The sequence below is a fragment of the Hydra vulgaris genome, chromosome 06, assembly GCF_038396675.1.
Source record: "Hydra vulgaris chromosome 06, alternate assembly HydraT2T_AEP".
Classification (NCBI taxonomy): domain Eukaryota; kingdom Metazoa; phylum Cnidaria; class Hydrozoa; order Anthoathecata; family Hydridae; genus Hydra; species Hydra vulgaris.
In genome coordinates this window covers 31236583-31260934 of record NC_088925.1, presented here as the reverse complement: position 1 = coordinate 31260934, position 24352 = coordinate 31236583, and the positions used below count along the sequence as shown (strand labels likewise).

General features: G+C 27.1%; 1 protein-coding gene across 1 annotated transcript in view; it reads right to left on the bottom strand.

Moving 5' to 3' along the window:
* The window catches only part of LOC100209070 (dnaJ homolog subfamily C member 13), a 105905-nt gene that overhangs the window by 60093 nt on the left and 21460 nt on the right, over positions 1-24352 (bottom strand). The window contains exons 8-17 of the mRNA XM_065799855.1: positions 24188-24270; positions 14776-14835; positions 14098-14161; positions 13919-14014; positions 11227-11404; positions 4011-4235; positions 3410-3515; positions 3167-3266; positions 2942-3049; positions 2330-2403 (exon numbers count right to left, since the gene is read on the bottom strand). Of these exons, the coding sequence (XP_065655927.1) occupies positions 2330-2403; positions 2942-3049; positions 3167-3266; positions 3410-3515; positions 4011-4235; positions 11227-11404; positions 13919-14014; positions 14098-14161; positions 14776-14835; positions 24188-24270 (1094 nt within the window). The remainder of the gene's footprint in view (positions 1-2329; positions 2404-2941; positions 3050-3166; positions 3267-3409; positions 3516-4010; positions 4236-11226; positions 11405-13918; positions 14015-14097; positions 14162-14775; positions 14836-24187; positions 24271-24352) is intronic.

Sequence of the window (24352 nt, the reverse complement as noted above, 5' to 3'; positions counted from 1 at the left end):
AATTGACCCCCTGCTCCTCCTCTTCTCATAAATGCTATTTGCAGACCCCCTCTCCCTTATCTGATTGTACAGATTTTATGGACATGATTAAGAACAAGTTGAAATATATTCGGGTGTGGAACATAGTTACCATAACCCGTATCGTATGAGTCCTGAGAGCTTTTTGTAAAATATTGTAATTTTTTTCGTTTCAAAAGTGTATCAATAATTTTATTTTATCTCAAGAAAAGTGTGTTTTTTGTTTCTAACATAAAACTTTATATTTTTTTCTTTAAAATAATTATTTTGTACAGATATATTGGTCATTTTTGCTCTTTATATATATATATATATATATATATATATATATATATATATATATATATATATATATATATATATCCGTTGTATTTTTATATATGTATTGTAAACCTTTATACTTTTATCACCTTGATGATTATGATAAAAAATATTGAAGATAATAAGTATAGAAATTGGTTTTGAATAGATTTATCAAGACCCGTATTTTATGGGTCAAGACCACTAGCATATAATTAATAATATATTAAAAGCCCCTGCAAAGCTTTGATATTTCTAATCGAATCAGAAAAGAGATTTGATTTAAAAAATCTACAATTATTAAAATCAAATCAAGGTAATTTGATTATAAACTAATTTTTAATCAAAGTAATTTCATTATAAACTTTCCAACATTAATTTTTCAATATTTTAAAATTATTAAAATTACACTATTTAATATTATTAAAAGGTTATTACTCTGATAATCCTAGCCCCATAGAAATTTCGGTTTTTTAAAGTACCCAGTGTGCATGTGTTTTGTTAGGGATGTTTGCTGGACTTATTATGAATGTCTAATCGTTCTTACGGTGACACATCTTCATTACGTTAATCGTTCTCAAGGTTATAGATCCTCATTACGTTAATCGTTCTTACAGTGATACATCCTCATTATGTTAATCGTTCTTACGGTGATGCATCCTCATTACGTTAATCATTCTTACGGTGATACATCCTCATTACGTTAATCATTCTTACAGTGACACATCCTCATTATGTTAATCGTTCTTACGGTGACATTACAGTGACACACCCTCATTAGGTAGTTAAAGTAAACTAATTGCGCGTAATTAAACATAATAACGTAGTTTTAAACATAGATTATCCAGGTCATATTGAAAAAATCCGAAAATTGTTTGGGTAAAATCTCCGAAAAAAATACGGAATTTATTTTCCCTTAAATTCCTTCTAATTTTGCTTTTACCTGAATTATTTCCAATTTTTTTTGAAATTTTTCTTAATTTATGAGTGATGAGCAAAAAAGTTTAAAAAACAAATATATTACAAAAATATATATCTAAACTTTTATGTATGGAAAACATTTTAGATACCCGGAAAAACCAAAAGTTGAGGAAAATATCTGGAATTCCGGAAATATACGGAAAAAGGTGTTCAAAACAATTAGTCGTCAAAGTAGGTAAATCAATTTTTTTTATTAGAAACTCAACTTTTCATCATAGAGTAAAGAATATATACAAAATTTTGTAAATAACTTTTTTAACATTTCTTAAACTATATAAAAATATACTAATTTCACACCGTTGAAATCTATTTCATAGAGAGCAACTAAATTGAGAAAATATTTTTTAAATAAATCAAATTTTAATTATTAGTTTTAATTATGTCAACTTTTTTCTACCACTATGAGCTCACCTCATAGTGGTAGATACCATAGTGGTAGATCACCACCACCTAATCATTTCAATATATCTTTTACAAATATATGTGGTTTTCAAAGTAACGTTTTATCAGTTGAATTTTGAATACTAGAAAAATATGAAAAAAAGATTACCAAACTTTTTCAGTTTGATATATTTTTATGGAAAATTGAAAAAGAAAAAAAACTGATTTTTATAAGATTCGATTCACAATTATATAGGTGAATATATTCCAGATTTGTATCCATGTTTAAACTTCCAATAAGGAAGAGTCTCACATATATATATATATATATATATATATATATATATATATATATATATATATATATATATATATATATTTATATATATACATATATATATATATATATATATATATATATATATATATATATATATATATATATATATATATATATATATATATATATATATATATATATATATATATATATATATATATATATTATTGTTATTATTATTAAAATTTAGAATATATGTATTTTACAGCATTGAATTTATTTTTAAGACTATAATGACATTTTTAGATTACTACAATTTAAAATAAAATAACTTACAGTCATGTAAATTCAATTCAAATTCAAAATTACCTGTAAGGTGGACAAAGAGCAAATGTAAGAAAATCAAGCAAAGCAGCGATAACCAGAGCACCAGAATCATGAAGCTATAAAATTGAAAAGTATTTTCAGATTTAATTTAAAATGTATTATAAAAATATTCAATCAATAACACTGGTCAACAACAACAACAAATTGTTTCTTGTGATTTTTTTTTTTTGCTCTCACTTCAATTTAACAAGCATTTTTCAAATACGCCAACAATTTTTCTCAGTTTTTGTTTTTGAGTTATAGATTATAGACCCTCAATTACTATTTTTACTTAGACATATCTTATTGAATACTAAAATACAGTTAATTTAAAGTTTGAAACTGTTTTAGTTAAGATTCTAAAAACTGTGTCGTCATTTTACAAAAATGGAAAAAATCCCTAGTTGCTCTTTTTATGTCTATTGATTTTTGTGCATGACAAAAACTTATATAATTATATAATTATTTATTGTTTATTATTTAGCTAATTTACTTTAATTTTTACTTTAACAGTTTTGAACTGCGAGCAACATGAACAGAAAAAGCTTTGAAACCAATTTTGTCTAAAAATTTAGTTGAAAATAAATTTTACTTAAAAATAAAACTTTCACTTACGACATGTGTATTAAATAAATCAAGTAAATCCTCTAGAAATGCTTTCGAATACAAAAGAGAAGATTTATTCAACTGTTCTTGACGCAAATTATAATTTTCATGCATAGGCTATAAAGAAACAAAAATAAAAACTCATGCATCATAACCAAATTATGAATCAAAATCAAATTTTGATGTCATTTGAATTATTTAAGTCAATTATTAAATTAATCAATTATTAGCAACCTGCATTAGAGCTGATAGCATATCAATGGCAGCATGAGTTACGCCATCATTATTACGTTTTAAAGCTTTTACTACTTTTACACCAATACGCTCTCTAAACCTGAAAAATCATTATACAACATGTCATACTTACATGATCCAAACAATATCTAAACATAATCTTTAAACTAACACAGTCATATCCAAAACTCAGGTATGATTTGAATATTCTAAACAAATTGAAACTAAAGTTTTAAATAATACTTTGGCAGTGTAGTAAACGCTTCAAAACCAGCTTTGGAAGCCACTAATCTACGTAGAGCATGAAAAAAAGATTCTAAGTCTTCGGTCGGAATGGTAAGTACATCATCTATAAAACGGGAACTTATAAAAAATAAAAATAAAAGAATAAAAGAATTTTTACTATTTATATTTTTATATTGTAAATTTATATTTATTTATTAAATTAATAATCTATAAGTATTTATAACCAATAATAAAATTTTAAAACCAGCAATAAAATTGTCGCCAAACAAAAATTAACCTATCATTAGTTAGAAATTAAAAAACAACTTATAATCATTAGTTAGAAATTAAAAAACAACTTACAATCATTAGTTAGAAATTAAAAAACAACTTACAATCATTAGTTAGAAATTAAAAAACAACTTACAATCATTAGTTAGAAATTAAAAAACAACTTACAATCATTAGTTAGAAATTAAAAAACAACTTACAATCATTAGTTAGAAATTAAAAAACAACTTACAATCATTAGTTAGAAATTAAAAAACAACTTACAATCATTAGCTAGAAATTAAAAAACAACTTACAATCATTAGTTAGAAATTGAAAAACAACTTACAATCATTAGCAAGCAAGGACGTTAATCCTTGAACAATTAACTTTTCTTTATTTTCTGCAAACAATGTATCTTGTGTCACAGCATGCAGCAAACCGCTGTACGAAATATTTGCATTAAAACGAGCAACTGCTTCAAAAAATTTAGCAGGAGGTTGAGATAAAAACTTTAAATGATGTGCTTCTACTTCTTCATCAACAGGTTGATAATATGGAGACTGGCGATAGCCTGTAAAAGAATTTCTTACAATAATACAATATTATAACTACCACATTATAATAAGTGGTTTTTATGAAAACTGTTTGTTGGTGCCAACAACTTGACATATTTAATCAGTTTGTGTATATATGTGTGTATATGTATATATATATATATATATATATATATATATATATATATATATATATATATATATATATATATATATATATATATATATATACATATACATATTTGTGTATATATGTGTGTATATATTTGTGTATATGTATATTGTGTATATATATATATATATATATATGTATATTGTGTATATATATATATATATATATATATATATATATATATATATATATATATATATATATATATGTATATTGTGTATATATATATATATATATATATAATATATATATATATATATATATATATATATATATATATATATTTACAATTTACTATTTATATATATATATATATATATATATATATATATATATATATATATATATATATATATATATATATTTATATATAGGGTAGACAGGGGCTAGTTGGCCGCAAAGGTAAGTTGATGAACTGCGTTTATCTTTAGAGCCTTTCATCAGAAAGTGACAAAAATTACTCAGAAACTTCCTTATTGACCATTTCATCATTCACTGTAGTATTGTTAGGATTTGCGCATGCGCATGGGAGATATTGAGATTTATGCGTTTTTTGGACAAAAACATAACTTTTAGAACATTGCTTCCTTTTTACTTTACAAAGAAAATATTTAGTCGTATGAAAAAAAAATTTTTGGTACCAGCTAAAAGTAATATTAAATTTTGAGATAAAATTGTTGCAAAAATTAATTTAAAAAAAATTTCTATTAAATTTCTATTTTGCACTTAATAGTGCATTAATAATCATTTTTATAGTTTGCGCCAACTTACCCCGCGGTGGGGTAAGTTGGCGCAGATTTTTTTTTTTTTGAGGGCCCGGAAAGGCATCAAGAATTTTTTTTTGTAAATGAATGGAAATTTCATAAGATACCCTAATCCATACTCTTTAAGACTACACTTTAATATTTAAAAAAAAATGTACTGTTAGGGCTACAGAGCTCATAGATTAAAAACCGACCCAACTAGCCCCGGTCTCCCCTATATATATATATATATATATATATATATATATATATATATATATATATATATATATATATATATATATATATATATATATATATATATATATATATATATATATATATATATATATATATATATATATATATATATATATATATATATGTATATATATATGTATATGTATATGTATATATATGTATATATATATATATATATATATATATATATATATATATATATATATATATATATATATATATATATGTATATATATATGTATATGTATATATATATATATATATATATATATATATATATATATATATATATATATATATATATATATATATATATACATTAATTCAGCTCCTCAAGGTCAAAAAGGTCACTACAGTTGAATAGGCTACTTTAATTGTGGCTACAACTCTCTCTTAACTCTATAAATTCAAAATATAAACCTTGAGAAGGCTGCTGTGTGGAGAAACAAGTTGTTATTTACATAAACTTTAGTATTTAGATAGTGTAGTATTCACCAAAAGAAAAAATAATCAGATGGATAAATGGTGTGACTCTAACAAGACAAGAAATGAATTTTCTATAGAAATTAGAAATAGTGAGTGTATCAGAAAAGGTTTGCCAAAAAAGATTAGTAGTTCGGGTATGTTGGGCAATGAGGATGCAGATGATCAGCATAGAGAGGTAGCAGTTGCAAGAGAATAAGGTCGTAAAGAAACTTAGAGATCCAGTTCATTACATATGGTATAGAACAAGCATTAAGTAAAGAAGATGCTCAAAACATGCAGTTAAATAAAGAAGTTATCCAGGTCACAAACCTGACCCCTGCTAGTTTTTTCATACCCAAAAGCTAGCCCAAAAGAAAATATCAACCCCATTTACTTACTACTTACAGCATACATTTATATCAAACTTAAAGAATTAAATTTGTTTTCCTATTTTTAAAAAATAGTACTTTCTAGTTTTAGATAAATAAAGAAATTTAAATTAATTTAACTTGTAGAAAATAAAATATTAATTTCAAATTTTTTTTTTGATTTGGAAAATTTTAAACCTTTTCAACCCGCTCTAAATCATTTTAAACCAGAACATCATTTTGTAACTTAAAAACCATAATTTTTGCAACGGAAAATTATGCAAAAATTGCTTTTGTTCTTTAAATGACACTAACTACCGTAGTAGCTACTCTTTAACTCCCTTGCTTTAACTCCCTATGTTTTCTGTGAACTCCCAACTTAAATAGTCTCTCTGTGAACTCCTAACTTAAACAGTCTCTCTGTGAACTCTTAACTCAAACAGTCTCTCTGTGAACTCCTAACTTAAAAAGTCTTTCTGTGAACTCCTAACTTAAACAGTCTCTCTGTGAACTACCAACTTAAACAGTCTATCTGCGAACTCCTAACTTAAACAGTAATTGTTAGCAGCCTTATTGAGTGAATTTGTTAAAACAAAAATAAAAAACACTGGCAAACTTTAGCAGTTGGAAACCCTAACAATATTGCCTTGATAAACTAGTTGAGACTTAAAATGTAAAAATATTCCCTTGAAAAATATATGAAAAGAACTAAAAAAAATGTTCGAAGAAGAAATTATTTAATGATAATATCTTCTAACTATAAAAAACCTTTACAGAAATATCAAAATCAGAATTTCTTCAAATGATTAATTTTTTTTTTTAAAGCTAAAAGATTTTTAAATGTTTTTGAATTATTTCAAAACACAATCGCCTAATTAATTTTTTATTCTTCTTGCTATCATAATGACAGTATTATTTATGCATTCTTTCTTTCTTTTTTTTATGCTTTTAAATGTTTTATTTGACCATATAAACTATGCATGTTTTGTTTGCCATGTTTCTACATTTGCATTTAATCAAGTCAGATATGAAATCTAGAAAAAGTTTTTGAAATCATTAAATTATATGCAGAATAAAAATAAACAGTTTATAGCAAAATATATATAAACTAGTAGTTTTTAATTATGACGAATTATTCCAGTCATGCCAATTCTCTGATTTTAATTTTGAACTTAATTAAACTTGAAAATAAATATTTTAATTATATTTTATCATAATAGATTTTGTAATACATTCGTAAACATAAATGATATATTTTGACATAATATGCTCATTTAAACAAATAATTTTACAGGCGACAAAAAACAGGTAATCTATAGTTTGAAATCAACCTGACCATTATGCATTCAAAAACAACAGAATTTTAAAAAATCTTCAAAACTTTATGACAAAAAACACTTTTTTTGAAGAGATCATCAATATAAATATAATTTAGTAATCAGTTTAGGACATATATAGTTGTGTAAGCGAGGTACAAAGAAAGATTGTTTAGAAATAAGAAAGTTTTTGTATATTTTGTGTCAGGGATGCGGAGTCCAAAAAGGACTTCGGCTTTATATCTCTACTTTTTCCAAGTCTGTAGTGTCCAGAAGCTCTAAACATGTTTGTTGAATTATTATCTGCTATAATAAAAAAAATTCATGAGATTTAATGACTTGAAACTTATTGTTTTTAAGCCCGGAGTCCTTGCCGCCATTATACCTAAGGACTCGGGGCTCAAAAAACGATTGTTCCTCTAACCTAAAAGTCTTAATTTTTTTTCTATTAGTAGTCCATAAACTTATTTATATTTTTAGAGCTCCTGGATAACAAAAACTAGGATAAAGAAATCTTTTTGTGGCTATCAAATCCTGGGACCTTTTTGGGACTTCGCATCCCTGTTTTGTGTTAATTAAATAAACTGAAGCATGCAATCAGTTAGCAAATAATCCAGTACAAAAGAATGTAAGTACTCAAAGAAAATCTAAATAATATTCAACCATTTTAGAAAACATGAATAAAACATCAATAGTGCAAACCATAATCATAAAGCTTTTAAACATAAACATTAAAAAATTTGTACTAAAGTATTTGATAGAGTAACTAAAGAATTTAATAAACTGAGGTATTTGATAGAATAACTAAAGGATTTGATAGAGTAACTGAAGGATTTGATAGAGTAACTGAAGGATTTGATAGAATAACTGAAGTATTTAAAATACTGAGGTATTTGATAAAATAACTGAAGGATTTGATAGAATAACTAAAGTATTTGATAAACTGAGGTATTTGATAGAATAACTGAAGGATTTGATAGAATAACTAAAGTATTTGATAAACTGAGGTATTTGAGAGAATAACTGAAGGATTTGATAGAGTAACTAAAGTATTTAATAGAAATAAAGTATTTGATAGAATAACTAAAGTATTTGATAAACTGAGGTATTTGATAAAATAACTGAAGTATTCGATAGAATAACTAAAGTATTTGATAAACTGAGGTATTTGAGAGAATAACTGAAGGATTTGATAGAGTAACTGAAGTATTCGATAGAATAACTAAAGTATTTGATAAACTGAGGTATTTGATAGAATAACTGAAGGATTTGATAGAGTAACTGAAGTATTCGATAGAATAACTAAAGTATTTGATAAACTGAGGTATTTGATAGAATAACTCAAGGATTTGATAGAGTAACTAAAGTATTTAATAGAAATAAAGTATTTGATAGAATAACTAAAGTATTTGATAAACTGAGGTATTTGATAGAATAACTTAAGTATTTGATAAACTGAGGTATTTGATAGAATAACTTAAGTATTTGATAAACTGAGGTATTTGATAGAATAACTAAAATATTTAATTTGATTTACTAAAACAAAATAATAAAAGGAATTCAATGTTTAAGAAATGGAAAAGAAATATATATTTTATTGTTTTTATGATGAACTTAGTGATGAGTGCCTGGTGCAAAATTCCAAAGTTATATTCCGAATTTGGAATTTTACACCCACAACAATATCAGGTTGTAGGTACAGCATATCTTATTTAGATTTAAAGAACATTAGCAGATGGCTACAAAAAAATAAATAAAAAATAAATTTGTAATTTAGTTATTTGTTTATTCCTGTATAAGTTCTACAACAATCTTAATAAAAATGTTTTTCATTAATGTTTTTAAATATTGCAACAAAATCTTGTAACAAAATTTACGCTTTAATAATTCTGAAAAGAATTTTGAAAAATAAATCAAATAATGGAGAGATAAAGAAACGGTTTAGTTTTATGTCGTTGAAGATAAAGTAGACTTTAGATAAAGTAATGATATAAAACTATTTATAATATTTTTTATTTAGCAATTATCATTTATTTATTACAGACTGCATACCAAGTAAAAAAGAACCAATTCTGAGAAAAGGATGACAAATATAAAGTTTTGATGGTTCTAAATGGATTGGCATTCCATAAAATAAGGTTTTCATATATAGGCTTTAGTATTTCACTTAATGATAAAATTTAAGATATATCATCGGGGATAGTGCAAAACCGTGTAACTAGCATTCGGTAATACTGCGTATCTACACTACAGATTTTTTACTGGAGAACGTTAAAACTTTTTTTTATTTAAACAGATTTTGGGCTCATTTTAATATAATTCATGTTTTTTGTAATGTTAACAATAGATATTTGGTGTTAAAATTATTAATATCAAAATAAAGTAGCGATTTATTTGCACTAACCCTGGCGACATTGAGCTTTATTAATGATCAATTTTGCATTTATAACGTGCTTTGGCATGTTATAAATGACTGTTAAATATCTGATTCATCTCTCTTTAGGTATAAAGACCACTCTCTTTCATTTCTCTATTTCATTTGTACCTATTTATAACATAAGTAATGAATTTGACATAATTGTTTTAATTTGCATCAAAAACATGCATTTTTATTTTGGTTTCATTGATGAACTTGAATGAATGCCATATAACTTACACTAAATAAATTTAACTCCTTTTTTTTTAATAACTTTGCATACTAAAAAATCTTTTAAACTCTATTGATTGAAACCTTTTTTCTATACTTTGTAACAATTTTATATAGTCTTTATATTTATCAAGTTTTTCAGTATTTTTAAAGAATTTGGTATTAACTAGAGTTTTTTTTTGATTTTTTTTTTGCAAGTGCTTACACAGTCCAAACAGGTGAAAAAGTATATAACTAAATAAGCTAAAGAAAAATGTTTAAGTTAAGTGCATTCTAAACTCATGAACTTTCTAACTTGATATAGTGACTATGATTGAACTGCAAACTCCAGAAACATAGGGGTAACAGCTAGTTTGACTGATGTGCCATTTTCATAAGACATGAAGTATTCATGATTTGATATAGTTAATCTTTGATCAATGTGCATAGCTTTAAAAATCTCTAATTCAGCCTTACTAAATGCATTCAGACTATTTTTAGCTTTACTGACAATCTAAAGTCTTACTGACTGCTTTTAGTCTTACTGGCTGTTTTATTCTCTAATTTTATTCTAATGTAAATAAATTATCAAGCAGTTTTTTATTTGGAGCTGATTTCTTGCTTTAGCCCAAAAGCTTTCACACCAGTTATCGCCCATCTTTTATTCTCTAGTTAGTTGGTGTATATTGAGGACACTCTGAATTTGATTCTCAAATAAAAAGTTAATAAAAATCATTTGCTGATCAGCTAGCAAACAAGTAACTCTTGTAGTGGTCCAAATTTTGAGGAAGTTTTCACAAAATGACATGCTTTTGCCAAAACTTGGGGGGTTATTTTTGATTTGCATCAGTACTAGCAATGACATTTTACTGCAAGAGCAAATAGGTGTGAATGTGAGGAGGATTGAGGTGAAAACCTCTTGTTTATGAAGTAAGCATTCTAACAACCTTATGTGCAATTTGTATAATCATTACTGCTTTTTTATTAACAGAGTTTCCATAAATTAGATATAAATTATTTTAGTATTTCATGCAAAATTGTTTAAGAAAAAATTCACCTCTTTTAGTTGGAGTCATTTGAACATGGACCTCTTGATTTCCACTGGCACGAACACCATCCACTAAACTGGCTAGTAAAGCATCTCGCTCTGTGCATAAGTATTTTCGAGAAAAACCACTTACATACTCAATATCAAATAATTGTGGATTATCAGGATAACGAACAAGAGCAAATATCTAAACATAATATTGTTAAAATCTTGAATGTTAAAATCACATTTTAAAGAATTTTTGATTTCTTAGATGAATTTATTTTAGATGAACTTGCTTTAATAATTTTAGAAGAAAAAAAATTTAGAAAAATACAACTTTTCCGATTGTTATAATAAGTTCTGTATAAAATGCCAAATTTCATGAAACAATGTTTAAAATTGGTGAGAAAGACTGTGTTTTTTCTTTTGCTAACAATTGACTCTTTATACATTCTTTTTGTATCAGATTACTTAAATTGTCTTTGATATAACTCTTTTTAAAAATAAAGTTCATAAAAGTTAAACTTGATTAAAAAAGACTTAACGCTTAGAATTTAAAAAAATTTATAACCAAATAACATATATTTTAATATCTTTATTTTGTTTCATTTGAAGAAAATAAACTATTAAAAACTGGAACAAGAACCTCATTAGAATTGGCACAACAGAAAAAATTGATTTTAAACTTTTTTCTTTTAATTAATTTTCCAATAAGTTTAGTGATAAGAACAAGTAGCAGTCATAATCTCAATTCATTTACTTTTGTATTGCATGCTATCAAGTTATGTACTTTTGTGGTACCTGTTGTCAAGTAATATACTTTTGTGGTGCCTACTGTCAAGTCATGTACTTTTGTAGTGCCTACTGTCAAGTCATGTATTTTTGTAGTGTCTGCTTTAAGTCATCTACTTTTGTAGTGCTAGACTAGGGGAGAGTTGGCTAAATTAGAACGCCTAAATAATAAATCTTTGATTCACCAAGAAAAACATACCTTTGGAAGTCTTTATTAATTGAATGTCAAACCCAACTATGCTTTTAGTTTCATTTGACATTAATGAATGCTATATTATTGGGATTAAACTAAAATTTATCAACGCACCATTTTGTTCTAATCAAGGCAACCTATTTTGTAAACTAATACATTTATTTATTTAAAAAAAAAAAAACATTCAAGCCAACAAAAATTGATGCAAAAAATATTTTCATTTAAAAGCAAGAATAAAAATAATTTATCTATAAAATACTTATGGTTAATAATTTATCTATAAAATACTTATGGTTAATAATTTATCTATAAAATACTTATGGTTAATAATTTATCTATAAAATGGTTAAGACTTGAAATTGATCAAAATTGAGTAAAAATTACTATTTTAATGAAATTTTAGTTAAAATTTTAATTTAATTTTTCTTAAAAATTTAAAAACTGAATTTAATTTAATTTTTAGCTTAAATTTTAATTTAAACTAATAATGACAAAAATCATTTTTTACTATTTTAATGAAACTTTAGCTTTAATTAAGTAAATTTTTTTTTTATAACTACATTTTTGGCTATAAACTATTTTGTTATATCACAGAAAAACTGCGCTTACAGGAACTTATAAGCTAAGGTTACAAAATAATTCACATATTATCATCTTGTACATGTTTTTACTATATGTCATCTCATTAAAAATAATCTACGGTTTTTTAGCTTACTCTGGTCAAGTGTTAATATAAAATTAAATGACAACAAAAAATTCCATTAAATCAATAGTATACTTGCAGTATTTGTGGAGGATAATCAAAACATAGCCAAACATACAAAAAAAAATGTGCAACTAGAAAAATGCAATATATCTTTATCTCTATTCTCTCTCTACAATATAAGATCTTTTATTTCTAAATACTAAATTCTCTCCTAGACAGTATTTCGTAGTATATATCAATTTGAAAAAATCATTTTAAAATGTTATAAATAAATAAAACAAGAAAAGTTAATAGCTCTCATATTTATAAAAAAACTTCTACAACAGTTTTGAAATAATCTAAAAAAAATTTTTTTTTGATATTTTTAACCAATGCTTAAAACTCTAATAGGGAATTAAAGGAAATCTTTCATTATAAAATAAATTTACTTAAATTACTAAGAGGTTGTATTAAGCAGATATAACAAAATGCATTTACTTACATTACCAAGAGGTTTTATTGAACATATATGATAAAATGAATTTACTTACAATACTAAAGAGTTGTATTGAACAGATATGACAAAATGAATTTACTTACATAACCAAGAGGTTGTATTGAAATTACTTATATTACTAAGATTAATGTAAAAGTTTTGAAGTATTTTGTATTGTATTAAGTATTATTAACTTACAACTTTTTTAAATTTTTAAAGAAATATTTTATTTTTAAAAAGATTTTTTTTTTTTTTACTTTCAATTACGATAGGCATGAATAAGTTCATAAAATGACTTTTTCTTACATTACTAAGAGGTTGTTTCAAACAGAAATAATAAAATGACTTTTTCTTACATTACTAAGAGGTTGTTTCAAACAGAAATAATAAAATGACTTCTTCTTACATTACTAAGAGGTTGTTTCAAACAGAAATAATAAAATGAATTTACTTACATTACCAAAAGGTTGTATCAAACAGATATGACAAAATGAATTTACTTATATTACTATAAGGTTGTTTTGAACAGAAATGATAAAATGAATTTACTTACATTACTAAGAGGTTGTATTGAACAGATATGATATGTTGCTGGGTCTCGCTCTACTATGCAATTTTCAGATAATGAGAATATTCTGCTGACTGGCTCCTGATAAAAAAATTAAAACAAAAAATTACATAAAAAATTTAAACTTAAGAGAATAGTTTATATGAAAAACAACTTTTGCTTACAATATTTCGAGGACTTATTTTGAGCACTTTGAACTCAGTCAAGGGAGTAATTGATTCGTCATCACTAAAAACTAAAATTCGTTAGCACAGAAAAAAGAAAATTTTTCACATTCAATACAATCTTTATACTTGATTTATGACAATCATCATACTCAATATTGTTAAAGATCTTTCTTAATACTAAGAAGAGCATCACTCTCAATACTTTGAAGATCATCATTCTCAATATGATGAAAATCATCATTCTCAATATTATAAAGATCACAAGTCTCAATAATATAAAGATCGTCATTCTCAATAATATGAAGATCATCATTACTCTGAAGATAATACTCAATACTTTGAAGATTATAATACTCATACTCTGAAGATTATACTCAGTACCTTGAGGACCATCATACTCAATACTGAGTATGAGGATTTCAATAGTATGATCTTTATTATAAAAATTTTAAATCAGATCAGCAAAATAAACTTTTTTTAAACAAAAAAAATTAAAAATCAAATAAAACTTTTTAAAATAAATTAAACTAAAAGTAAAAAGTAATCAATGTGGAACAACAACCAAAGCAATCAAAAAAAAAATTACAAAATCCAAAGTAGTAAATCACAAATTCATAAAACAAAATATTTTTAAAATCAAAAATATTTTTCAAATTACAATAAAAATATTCTTACCAGAATTTGCCTAGCCTATTTGTTTGAAAGTACTCAAAAGTAATAGGTTCTTTAGAATTTCTAAAAAGTTAATAAAAAGTTAATTCTAGTTATCATTTGACAGATTTACAGACAGATTAACCTATATATCAACAATTTCAAGGTTTTCATTAGATTACATTATGTATAAATAATCAATACCGTAAACATTTTTATTTAAAAACAAACAGTTTAACTCAATAAAACCATTTATTTGATAAATAACAAATTTATTTTACAGCAAGTATAAAAACTATGATTCTTAGTATATACATACAGAAGAAACTCGTTGACTCAGACTCTGAAGGGATATATATATATATTTATATAAATATATATATATATATATATATATATATATATATATATATATATATATATATATATATATATATATATATATAGTGGTGCCCAAATTATTAGACTAGGCTACAAAACCGAGATTATTTTTGAATGTACCTACCTTGGCACAAATTAGTTATTAAATTAATGTACATGTAGTTACTGCATGTATAGCCCAATGTTGCTTAATAGATAATAAGTGCAATTTTTATTTTCGCTCAAGATCCGTTTTATTGAAAATTTTAACTGTAAATTGAATATTAAAATTTGGTCACCTGCTATCTGTTAGAGGTCAGTATTTTCTTATTTGTTTGATGTTTATGAGCAGAAATTAAACGAAAATGTACATTAATAAGAGTTGCTTGACATTACATTAAGGTCAATCTTTTATTTATTGTTATTTTCTACATTAAAAATGAAGAAACATGTTTAATTAATATTGCATTTTATGTCATTTTAATCAACTCTGGCCAATTTTGTCACCGACAAAATAGGAGACCTGGTGAAGAATTTCCTCCTGACTGTGTTGTAGAGACAGTAAAGCACCCAAAGTATGTCATGGTCTGGTCAGTTATCTCTATTCATGGGCCTGGACGACTGTATATTGTTGAAGGCACCATGAATCAAGTTCAATACAAGAAGGTGCTTGAGACACAACTGCTGCCACAACTTAAGACAGTCAAGAAATATTTAGCTGACAACCACATTAAGCTTCTGCAATGGCCAGGCAATTCACCTGGCATGAACCCCATTGAGAACCTGTGGGAGATTGTCAAAAGAAGAGTAGGAGGGATGAAACCAAAAAACAAGATGAAACTGACCGAGGCTTTGATCGAAATCTGGCATTATGACGACAAAATCCGTAAGCTTTGCCCAAAACTTATTCATGGGATGCCTTCAAGGGTCCAGGCACAGCTTAAAAATAAGGGAAACCATACAAAAGATTAACTGACATGTTTCAACTATTCGAACTTTCATTGCCATTGTAATTTATTTCATTTTCTATTGTTACTTTTTGCATTTTTATTGTAATTTTAACTTAGTCATATTAATGCAAATTTTAAGTCATCTTGGCATTTGAATATCAAGTCCTAATTTTGCATTGTATTTAATTGTTTTTATACTTAAATGGTTTATTTTTGTGCTTTTTTACAATAAAATATTGCGCTTCTTAACTTTTCTAATTTTTTGTAATGTTTTGAAGTAAAAATGTTGCATTATTTATGAATAAAATTCACAAATGCATCAAAAATTGCATTTTGTCAAATATTTTGGCCAACACTGTATATCTCTATATAGACAGATATCTCTCTTTATTTATATATATATATATATATATATATATATATATATATATATATATATATATATCGCTATATATATATCGCTATATATATATATATATATATATATATATATATATATATATATATATATATATATATATATATATACCCTGTATATATATATATATATTTTTGTTTTTTTGTTTTTGTTATTCACCTCCTCAAGGCCAAGAAGGCCACTACAGATGAGGAGGCTACTTAATAGTGGTTATAACCCTCTCTCAACTCTATAACTCCGAAACACGAACCTTGACGAACAAGGCCGCTGCGCGGAGAAACAAGTTAAACGTGGTGGGGATCGAACTCGGAACCTCTCGCTATATATATATATATATATATATATATATATATATATATATATATATATATATATATATATATATATATGTATATATATATATATATATATATATATATACACACACATCCCTTATGCTCTTGTTATGTCAGACTTTTTGAGACTTGTTATGTTGGTTTTTTAACATCCAACTTATCAAGATTTTGAGATTTGATGAATATTCTTCAATATATAAATATTATGTGCATTTATATAGAACTATACAATCTTATGTGAAATATATATTTTTGTATTTATAATATAGCACAGTTCTATTTCAAACAGTTTTGGAGTATTCAAAGCTAAGCTTTTAATTTCACTACTCTAAGTAATCTTCGAAAAATTAACAAGGTATCTATTGCTTTACCAATTTATTCAATCGTTGGTTTTGTCATCATTTCATCAGTTAAATCATTTCCTTCATCTTCTTGCATTTCTTTGTTAACTACCTCAATAAAATCTTGAGCAATACCTTTATCTGTCATCACATTTCCCATAACAAAAATACCATCATCAATTGTTAACATAATATATATATTGAAAGTTGGAACTTTTATTGAAGTATTGGAAGTTTTGTTTTTATATATATTTATATGCAATTCAAAATAAAAATCCTAGTTGAGTAAAGTATTTTGCTGAGACTAAAAAAAACAGTTCGAGTTAACAAAAGGTCTGACTTAACCAGGCATAGAGAAAAATCAAATGGAATTCTGATTAATCGCCAAACAGGGCAACACCAGATGGAAAGACATTTGTAACTGGGTCCAGATTTTTCAATCAGTTTTGAAGTCAGTGTGTTGGAATGGTATCCAATCTGTTATACTTTCGTTTCTAAAAAAAGAAAAAAAGGTTTTGTTGGAAATCTACAGATTTTATCATTTTTATTGGCGACAAATTGAATAAGAGTTGGAAAGTGTGGTCAAAAGCAGCCCACTACACCTAGATTTGACTGAAAAAGACAAAAAATAGTGCAAAAGTTCAGAACTTCCTGTAAGAAAATTGTGATGGAATTAGCTGATGAAGGTATACATTTAATCTGTCAGACTGTTAACAAACATCTTTTAGAAACTGGACTGAAGGCATATCGACAGAAAGAAAAACCCAGATTGAAAAATCAAATGAAGGCAAGGCAATATGAGTGGGCCAAGCATGAAACCTGGAAAAAAAAAGATTGGAGCAAGGTAAGGATACAGACTTTACAAGATACAAGACACTCATTTATCAGTAATTATACAAGACACTCTAAAAAATAAATGTCTTGTATACTATGAAGGTCATCATTCTCAATACAATGAAGATCATCATTCTCAATACTATAAAGATCACCATTCTCAATATTGTAAAGATCACCATTCTTAATAATAGATAAGAGTGTCTTGTATACTATGAAGATCATCATTCTCAAGAATGATGATCTTCATACAGGGTTGGAAAAAACCCGGTTTTTTTTAAAAAAACCCAACCCCATATGGTTTTTTTGGGTTTTTTTAAAAATAGCTTTTTTTGCTTAAAAAATGAAAGACATATTACCTATTTTGCATTCAAACTATCTTTAAACATTTAATTTTTTCAAAATAATAATTAAAAACACATGTTAATAGTTATATTTATTTATTGAAAAGAGCTTTTACAAGGAAAATTTAATAAATTGAAGAACTGTAAATAAAATTCTCCTTACATAATTTTACTTTACTTGATTATTACAATAATTTTCAATTCTTGTCAGCTTTTCAGACGTTTTTGACAGATTTCCAGTTAAACACTTCCTCTGGGATCATCAAGAATAAACTAAAACAAATATAAATTACACTTAAATAATAGAAATAGAATTTTTTTCAGAATTTAGATAGTTATACTTAAGTTAAAAACGATTTTTCCTACTACTTACCTACTTATTGATCAGATTTGATATCATCACAGGAACTGCTGTCAGCTGCTGAGCTATTGTGAAATGATTTTTAAATCTTCACAAATTTCATTGCCTTATCTGCACCAAGACGATTCCTAATCTTTGACCAGACAAATCCAAAGGTTGAAAACCATCTCTCAATTGAGGCTGAGCTAGCAGGACAGGAGTGTAGAGAAGCTGGAAAGCTGCAGAAATCGGCAGAAACCTCTTTATCCCTGATTTGAGATCTAGTAACCTTTCCTTTCATGATGTTCCACCATTCTGATGGAGAGATATGATCTGCGTCAGAGAGATGACAAGAATCACTCTGCATCTATCTAAGGCAATCCCCAATTTTTTCATTTGACTAAGAAGACGACTTGCCTCACGTTTGATGGCTATATTCTCAATTATTCTTCCAATATTGGCTGGAAAATCTTTCATCTTCTCTCCATAGATCTCCACGTAGAAGTTATAATTTTTCTGGTATGTCTCAATGCAGGCAACTTGAGAGTTCCAGCGTGTTTCATTTGGCAGCTGAGGCATACATCCACCTTTTTCCTTTAACAAACCATGGGCTATATGCACATTTCTAAAATATTTCTGAACTTCCACAACCTGTTTTAGAATTGTTGAAAAAGAATTGCAAATGTCTTTCTGTAGCAAATTCATATAGTGTGCATTACAGCCATATGTTACTCTTGTTTGATCAGCTCCTTCATTTTCTTTATCTTAGCCATAGTTTGTAGATTTTTGACCTAACCCCAACGAAAACACCCAGAAAAATCCTTTTGAGGGATGATAGTACATACCAATAGGAGTTCATAGCAATAAATCTTAAATCAATAAATCAGGGATTACCGTCCGTGGGACTTTTTTGCGTTTAAAGTTCTAAATTAGAGTGAAAGTTAGTTTTCTTTATTTTCCGAATTCAATAATTAGTTTTACAAAAAACTTTATAAAACAAAAAATGTTCTACATAAAATTCTAAACAACTCTTATCTTATTCATATTTTCCAAAATTTGATTAGTTTTCCTTGAAAAAACATTTTTCTATAAGTTCGAATATTCTTCTTCAACTTCATTGGGTTTGGCTCGTTCTCACTTGATTCTTTGACATTTTTGTTCTTTCTTGTTACCTTTCCTTTAGTTCTAGAGGAAACTGAAAAAAAAGCTTTTGGATTATTCTTTGAAATCATTTTTGATCTGGGTTTTCCCCCAAATTTACGTTTTTTTTAAAGATGCAGCTTAGCAATCTGTAGCTATAACTTACCATTGACTTGCTGAGACTAGATTTTTTTGCTATTGTATTCAATGACACAAGAGAGGAGATGCTTGGAATAATCAGGATTCTCTGGATTTCTTTTGTATCTGTCCCAGAAGGGCTTGAAATTTGAGTGAAGAGCCTCAATTGCTTGTTCGCTGAAAAGTCTTAGTCCCACATTTTTTCTCTTGATGAACTGAGGAACATGATGAAAGACAGCATGTACTTTGGGAGTAATAGAGACTGGAAGATTAATGTAGCTATGTTTAAAGCTTTCAATTTTTGCTTCAAAATCAGGATCCAAAGTGGTTCCAAAACAAGATGTAACAACATCTTTGAACAGAGACAAAGTTTGAATAAATCCATCGGCCTGTTTGAAGTGCTTTTGCTCTGCAATTTACTTCAGGCAATCTAATCCTCTCAGCAGCTTAAGGCAATCATTTCCATTAAAATGGCCCCCATGGAATGGTTGAATAGAAAGGTGTGGTTGGCTATTGCTTTGCATCTGGCCAAAGATCGCAGAGGTTTTTGAAGAGATGGTTGACCACACCAAGAAGTAGATGAAGCTCCATAGGTGGGATGGCTTCAAGCACAAGCATGTCATCATGAAAATCAAGCAAGGGCAGATGAACAACATTTTTGAAATCTCTCAACTTGCGAATGTCACCGCCTGATTTCATGAACTCTGCGAATTGCTTCCGAATTTGAACGAAGGTTCTTGGATGGTCACATCTGATGAGGTTTGTGTTCTCTGCCTCACACCAGCAGCAAGGGTGTTTGCTACTATGTGATTGAATTCCACCGAGAATGTTAGCAAGCTTCAAATCACAGGAAATAACCAAAGAGTCTAGCAAAGACTTCTCATAAATTTTGATGAGACCAAAAATCTGCTTGACATTCTGGTAAGTTTCAGGTGTGTCTTGAGAGAGCAACAAGCATTTGCTGCTTGACACTTGTTGCTTTGGCTGAAAGTGGAGAAGTTAGTTTCATGTTTTTTTGAACAGGACTTTGTGGCTCCAACTCATTCTTTTCCAGTTCAATGTGAGTGAAACTGACTTTCAAAAATGATCCACCTCCATCTATTCCCAGCTTCAAGATGACTGAATCTCTCAAGTTTCTTGAAACTTGTACGTTGACACTGAGGTCAATGAGACTATGGCAGTGCACAACCTCCCTGGTCTGGTTGTCTTCTGACAGGTTAATGCTGCTAATTGTAAAGTGGTCAGCTACTTTTTGTCCTGCCTGAGCAAATTTTAGTTGAAAGTTGGGTTCTACCAACGGTAAGGGACTGATTTGATCCAAAGTGAAGCCAAGCTTTCGCATACCCTTTTTGGAGAGTCCAGTGTTTTGCTGAATGTGAACCATATCCTGAGTAGAAAGCGGGGTTTTGAATAGCTGTTGTGCTACTGATGCCCCTCTTTGCAGTGGAACGGCTTTGCCTCCAGCTTGTTGAGTTAGACGAATTGTTCCATTAGGAGATGAATCTTTTGAAGCAATAACTGCTGAAGCTACTAGCTCTGCGCCCTTTCCATCAGGTGCATCTCTTTTCAAGGCTCTGGTTTTCAGGCTTGATTGATTTTTCAGAGGAGTCCTCAAGTTTGTTAAGAGGATGTTGCTCCTTTCCTCTCAGTTTACCTATTTGGCAGATCAAACAATCACAAATAAGTGATGAGTGAGTTGAAGGCTTTTTTGAGATGTTCTGAAAGTTGAAAAGTGTTGGAACTTTTTTCATGGAGCCATCCAATTTTCCAAGTTGAAATCTGCAGTTGACACAAATTCCTAATGGAACCCTGTCATCATGAATTGAATCTTTTCCTTTGCTGCAACTGTCAGTTCTCTATCACTTTTTTCATGCACACAACACATACAGATTTTCTGCATTCATCATGTGTTTTTGATGCATTAAGCATTTTGGTCGTAATGAGTCAAAAGTTAATGCTTAGTCAAGTTTAAAAAGTGCCATTTCCCAAAACAAAGCGCTGTTTTTTCGTGCGACAAGATGAGATCGTCAAAAAATCGTTTTTCAGTGTGACACAATGGTTGTAAAAGATATTTTTTCAGCCTGACATTATGGTAGACAAAATGCCGATTTTTTGTCTCAAATTTTGAAGGTTAGAAAGGCGTTTTTGTGAAAATATGAATTAGATAAGAGTTGTTTAGAATTTTATGTAGAACATTTTTTGTTTCATAATGTTTTTGTAAAACTAATTATTGAATTCGGAAAATAAAGAAAACTAACTTTCACTCTAATTTAGAACTTTAAACACAAAAAAGTCTCACGGATGGTAATCCCTGATTAACTATTGCTATGAACTCCTATTGGTATGTACTATCATCCCTCAAAAGGATTTTTCCAGGTGTTTTCGTTGTGTAGCTTCATTGTCAGTGCAGACAGCAAATAAAAACTTATTATAATCATTTTTTATGCTAACTATAGCTTCATTAATGATTTTGAAGCAGTATTCTGCAGTTTTTTTTCCTGATCCTGAGTCAACTATGTTGTACAGATAACTCTTTTTTCCATCATAAAATAAGTGAGCAATTATCAGGTCATTCTGAATACTGGACCATCCATCTTGACAAATTACCAACGTGTCTTTGGTTTCTGAAACTCACAATTTTCCACTGAATTAAAAGACATGTTAGAGCTGAAAAAAACCGGGGTTTTTTTGGGTTTTTTTAACTGGGTTTTTTTGGGTGGGTTTTTTAATGCCAACCCTGTCTTCATAGTATGTAAGACACTCTTTTAAAATAAATGGATTTTTTAATAGGATAGTCCCCCATGTCACACTGGAAAAAAATAGGAGGGGTTTGCGAAAAGTTCTATAAAAGTACTTAAATAACTTGGAAACTCTTGAGACAAGAATCCAATTGAGAACTTTTGGAAACAATTGAATTGTTTCCAAAAGTTCTCAATTAGATTCATGTCTTAAGAGTTCCACACTGTACCCATTACAACAAAAACCAAATTGATTGAACAGTTAGTTCAGTTATGAATCCATAGTGAAAAAATCAAAGAACTTTGTCAAAGTTTGATTTTGTATATATAATTACGAAACAAACATCAATTTTGAACTTCTTTTTTTTGTTATATCAGTATATATCAGAAATACAAAAATATATATTTCACATAAGATTGTATAGTTCTATATATATGTACATAATATTTATATATTGAAGAACAATCAATAAGTCGCGAAATCTCAATAAGTTAGACATTTTAAAAAAGCTCAACATTACGAGAGCTTTGCTTAATTTGGACATTCGCTAAGTCAGTCAGTATATATTTCATTAGAGTCTGAGTTAATGGGATTATACTGTATATATGTACTAAGAATCGCAGTATTTCTACTTGCTTTTGGCTGCAGTTTAACTCAATAAATGGGTTTATTTGAGTTAAACTGTTGTTTTTAAATAAAAATATTATATGAATTTTGTTTAATGAACCATCTGATGCTTTCACATTTTGGATAAAAAATAAAAAAAAAAAATTTTTCACACTGTTGATTTTAAATAACTAATAAGGTTTAATGATCAGTAATTATATTTATGTTTATGAAAGGATTTGTTGCAGTTGAGTTTTATAGAAAAATGCAAAAAGTCATTATTATTAAAATGCATCATCATCATGGGGAAAATTAATCAAAAAAGAATTTCAAGCTTTGTTTTTATGGAAGGTAAATAGAAATCATTATGTTTTTTACATAGATTTATGAGAGAAATTTTTAAATTCTATAGTAATGGCAACTTATATTAAATTTAAAAAAAAAGTATAATTGATGAATATCTCCTTTGTTTTTGACTGTGCTGAATAAACACTCTGCATCCGCAGAACTGATTGACTAATTACTTTCTAAGACTTTAGTGGGAACTCTTGTGGTGTTCACAACCTAGCTCTATATATATATATAAATATATATATATATATATATATATATATATATATATATATATATATATATATATATATATATATATATATATATATATATATATATATATTATATAGTTTACTTTAAAAATATTAAAAGTTGTAGTTTAAGCCCGCAAAAGTTTCATAATCGTATTTTTAACCAAATAATTTTGTTTATGTATAACTCTTTGTATGAAGTTTTATGAAAGCCTACAAAACCATATTAAGTATAGAGATACTAAAACTAAAACAAAAACCTGATTAAAAAAAAACATTTCATCATAAAATTTGAAAGTAAACTTACTTTAAGGAGACACCAATACAGTTATAAGCTGAATCGATTATTTTTTTTATTAATTCGTCACGTTGGTCACATGAAAATAAATGCTAAAACATATTTTTAAATATTTAATATGTTTTTAAAATACATAACTCCTACAATCAGCAAATCAAATATTTGTATAAAATA